The sequence below is a fragment of the Adiantum capillus-veneris genome, chromosome 1 (assembly GCF_014529385.1).
Source record: "Adiantum capillus-veneris isolate H3 chromosome 1, ASM1452938v2, whole genome shotgun sequence".
Lineage (NCBI taxonomy): Eukaryota > Viridiplantae > Streptophyta > Polypodiopsida > Polypodiales > Pteridaceae > Adiantum > Adiantum capillus-veneris.
In genome coordinates, this window is record NC_140931.1 from 113811659 (window position 1) to 113816627 (window position 4969).

At 43.8% G+C, this 4969-nt stretch overlaps 1 protein-coding gene across 1 annotated transcript; it reads right to left on the reverse strand.

The window, feature by feature from the left end:
* Positions 1 to 337: 337 nt before the first annotated feature.
* LOC147465381 (pentatricopeptide repeat-containing protein At4g18520, chloroplastic-like) lies at positions 338 to 3995 on the reverse strand. Its single transcript, XM_086519776.1, has one exon. It carries the CDS (start codon positions 3712 to 3714, stop codon positions 1801 to 1803), a length of 1914 nt encoding a protein of 637 aa, XP_086375902.1. The 5' UTR covers positions 3715 to 3995; the 3' UTR covers positions 338 to 1800.
* Between the last annotated feature and the right edge of the window lie 974 nt (positions 3996 to 4969).

Below are 4969 nucleotides of genomic sequence, written 5' to 3' on the forward strand. Positions count from 1 at the left end.
AAGGAAATACTGAACAAGGTGCTATAGTTCAGGGCCAATACCTCTTGGCGTGCAACTCTACCACTCCTTGCCTTCATTGTGATTCTCTCTTTTAGTTCAGTTGTGATTCCGTGCTAAAGTCTATTCCAGTTGTTCTTTTATTTGGCACTAGTGCCCAAAGTGGTTATAGTATGTTCATATGTATGCATACACATATTACAAAACTGTTTCACTTTTTTCTTGCCCTAAAACGAAACGTTTCAAAACCTCATAACCCCGAAATGGACAAATCCACAAAATGTTTCATGTCACATTGCCAAGAATAGAACAAATGTATCACATTCTGAAAAACCGGACATAATATAAGCATACTTTCATATTTATGAACTTTCATTGAGCAAAGACATGAGCTGAAACTTGGGCCTTGGGAAGTGTAAGATACACACCCCTCGTTCTGCCTGATTACCTAGCACTTACCATTTTCCAAGCATAGAAACACCAGAATTTCCTTTACCCTGGTTTCTAAATTCTCTAACCTAATTTCTTTAGCCCAATTCCATCAACATGTTCTATTGATCAGAGTTGCATTTCAACCAATAGCTCATCATTCACCCCATCAAGAACACAAGAAAATCCAGCAATCATAGCTCAAGAACGAGCGTTCTTTACAGAGTCATTATTCTCCAATCAAGTGGAAATGAAAAGAAGCAGCCAATTCTAGCAAGAAGCATCCCTTTCAGAGATGAATTTGCGCTTATCTTCGAGGAACACTCGTACTGACAGTTGCTACAAGAACACTTCGCACTTTCAAACATGTGAAGGCAGTTTGCATCTTTGACCATAATTTTACACTTCTCTATTTTGTAATAGTGAGGTAGCAACATGTCAATATCCCCACATACCCGCAGGTTCTTCGTGATGCAAATATTTTTTCTTTGAGCTATATTGACTATTGCACAAGCAAAGGCCAACTTACTTCTCACTGTCCTGAAAAGCAAAACCTCTTGAAAGATGTTAGACAAATTTAGTTTAAGATCTTGCAATTTCCCATAGATTTGGCTGCTTTGTGGATGTTTAGCATCCCAATGACAAATGTATGAACATCTCAACCCTGCAGCTACATCCTAGCTGCTTCCATACAGCACTTTTAATTCTCATACGGCCTCCTGCATGCCAGCAGCTGTCTCAATATTACTCATTAAGACGCATGCTGCCGCACTAATCAATCTACTTGTACTTTGCAATCAAATGCAAACCTTCCAAGCTTCACATTTCCCCAAATTCCACAAGCACCTAGAAGAGCAGGCCAAAATTGGAGGATCATCGTCAGACAATGGCATCGTCCTAATTACTCTCATAGCATTGTCAAAAGACCTTCCACGTCCAAAAAGATCAACCATGCAAGTTTTCTTTGATGGTGCAATGCTATATATTTCATCATGTTTTCAACAAACATTTGACCCTCATCCACCAAACCTTTGTGACTACATTGAGAAAAATGATTGAACTTGGGGAGATGCCCTCCTGTGGCATCGATCAGAAACAATCCAGAGCTTCCTTGGCCAGCCCTTGCTGGGCACATCCTTCGATGAGAGCATTGCAAGAGAATACACCTAGAGAAAAACCCTAGCTCCCTATTTGCTGAAAATAGACCCAAGCTTGCTGGCCCTGCCTGTGTTGGGTATATCCAGCAATAACTGCATTCCAAGAGACCCCGTAAAGGACAGGAAGCGTGTGAAAAAAAAAAAAATTGTGCTTTCAAAACTACAACACATTTCGCACACAAGTCGACCAAAGCATTGCCAAGCACAACATTGTCTTTCAGCAGCCCCTCATGCCCATGTCGATGTCTTGCATGCTACCACATGCCTTCAAGATGCAAGCATATGTGATCGCATTTGGAGAGAAGCCCTGGCTCTGCATCCGATGGAAACAACCCAGAGCTTCCTGGGCCTGCCCATGTTGGACAAACCCTCCAATAAGTGCATTCCAAGAGACCACATTGCGTACAGGAAGCTCATCAAGAACTTGTTGTGCTTTCAAAAGTACACAACACCTGGCATACATGTCGACCAAAGCGCTGCCTAGCACGACATTGTTTTCCAGCAGCCCCTTACTAACAACCTCCTCATGAATTTGTTTGCCCGTGTGAATGTCTCGCATAATGCCACATGCCTTAATGATGTAAGCATACATGATCGCATCTGAAGAGAATCCCTGGCTTCGCATCTGATGGAAACAACCTAGTGCTTCCTCACCATGCCCATGTTGGACGTACCCCGCAATAAGTGCAGTCCAAGAGACCACATTGCGCAATGGAAGCTCATCAAGGACTTGTTGTGCTTTCACAAGAACACCACATTTAGCATACATTTCGACCAAAGCATTGCCAAGCATGACGTCATCTCTCAATAGCCCTTGCCTGACAATCTCATCATGAATTTGTTTTCCCATGTCAACATCTTGCATGATGCCACATGCCTTCAAGATGCAAGCATACGTGACTACATTTGGAGAGAAGCCCTGGCTCCGCATCTGACGAAAACACTTCAGAGCTTCATGGCCTTGCCCACGTTGGACAAACCCAACAATAAGTGCATTCCAAGGGACCACGTCACGCATAGGATGCTCATCAAGAACTACTTGTGCTTGCAAAAGTAGACCACATTTGACATACATGTCGACCAAAGCATTACCAAGAATGACAAAGTTTTTCAGTAGCCCCTGCCTTACAATCTCATCATGAATTTGTTTGCCGATGTTGACATCTTGCACGATGCCACATGCCTTCAAGATGAAAGCATACGTGGCGGCATTTGGAAAGAAGCCCTGGCTTCGCATCTGATGGAAACAATTCAATGCTTCATGGCTCTGGCCATGTTGGAGAAACCCTGCAATAAGTGCATTCCAAGAGACCGCATCGCGCTTAGAAAGCTCATCAAGAACTTGTCGTGCTTGCAAAAGTAGACCACATTTGGCATACATGTCGACCAAAGCATTACCAAGTACGATGTTGTCTTTCAACAAGCTCTGACTAACAATCTCGTCATGAAATTGTTTTCCCATGTGAGTGTCTTGCATAATTCCACATGCCTTCAAAACACAAGCATATGTGAGTGCATCTGGAGAGAAGGCCTGGCTCCGCATTCGCTGAAAACAGCCCAAAGCTTCTTGGCCCTGCCCATGTTGGGCATATCCTGCAATGAGTGCAGTCCAAGAGACAGCATTGCACAGAGGTAGCACGTCAAAAACTTTTTGTGCTTTCAAAAGTGCACCACATTTGGCATACATGTCGACCAAAGCTCCACCAAGCACAACGTTGTTTTTCAAGAGTCCTTGGCTAACAATTTCATCATGAATTTGTTTGCCCACAGCAACGTCTTGCATAATGCCACATGCCTTTAAGATGCAGGCATAGGTGAAGGCATTTGGAGAGTGGCCATCACTTTGCATCCGATGAAAACAACCTAGAGCTTCCTTGCCCTGCCCATGTTGAACATGCCCTGCTATAAGTGCAGTCCACGAGACAACATCACGGACAGGAAGCTCATCAACGACTTGTTGTGCTGTGACAAGTGCACCGCACTTGGCATACATACTCACCAACATGTTCCCTAAGTATGTGTCCTTTTCAAGTAACCCACTGGCACCAATATCAGCATGTATCTTGCTACCTTGGTACAAATCCTTCTTCTTAGAACAGTCCTTTAGTGCGGTCATGAAAGAAGCTCTCATTAGAGGGGATTTGGAAACCTGCTTCACAAATTTATGGAGTTCTTCATTGCCACAGGTTTACGGTGAAGGTAACATAGTAAGGACAACAAGCTACGGGGGTGTCGCTGCAAGCTCAGAATGACGGCTGAGGAGGTGGACTGCTAATATGTGGAGTGGTAATGTGTTGCAATGGAAGTCGTGGATCATTTCTTTGCAGTTGTTGGCCTGCATAAGGCTTTATAGTAGACCAGGGGAACGCCCGAAAGCAACTGAGACCATTGGATTAAGCACAAGAAGTTGAGGCGCCATTAAGTGGCCACTTACTGGCCCCTCAAAAAGTGCTTGATGAGTTGCTTTTTGAAGGTGAGGGTGTGTGTGTGCGCGTGTCGTGTTCTCTTTATGGAGTACTTGTTTCGATCTCAAAAGACAGAGCAATATCCGCTACACATGCAAACATGGAGAGGAAGAGAACGAGTCTTTCTTTTGTGAGCTCATTTAAAGACTGCTAAGAACAAGGCTTTATATCGAGGCAGCAGGATACATACTGATATTTGTGATAATGTGTTACTTGAAAATAACACATACTTAGCCAACATTTTAGCCAGTATGTATGTCAAGTGTGGTGTACTTGTTCGAGCGCAATAAGTCCTTGATGAACTCTTGGAGTGCATTAATTGTGGGATATGCCCAACAGAGGCAATGCCAAGAAGCTCTGGGCTATTTTCAACAGATGCAAAGGGAGGGAGAGAGCAAGATACATGTTAATATTCGCGATACTGGGTTACTTAGCCAACACCTTAGTCAGTATGTATGTCAAGTGTGGTGTACTTGTTCGAGCGCAACAAGTCCTTAATGAGCTTCTTGTCCGGAATGTTGTCTCTTAAAGTGCATTGATAGCGGGATATGCCCAATAGGGCAGGGCCAGGAAGCTTTGGTGGGCTGTTTTCAGCAAATGCAAAGAGAGGGCATCTCTCCAAATGCAATCACCTACATGTGCATCACGAAGGCATCTGGCATTATGCAAGATGCTGGTACGAGCAAAAGAGTTCACTATGGTATTGTAAGTCAGGGGCTGTTGACAGAAAACGTCATGCTTGGGCCACTGCCTTAGTCAACATGTGTACCAAATGCGTTGTACTTCATAAAGCACTTAGTATGTATGTCAAGTGTGGTGTACTTGTCCAAGCGCAACAAGTTATTGACGAGCTTCCTATCTTTAATGTTGTCTCTTAGAGTGCATTGATTGCGGGAAATGCCCAACGCAGGCAAGGCGAGG

What these genes read in the sequence shown, in the direction of transcription:
- LOC147465381 (XM_086519776.1), bottom strand. Translation starts at nt 3,714, where the DNA reads ATGAGAGCTTCTTTCATGACCGCACTAAAGGACTGTTCTAAGAAGAAG.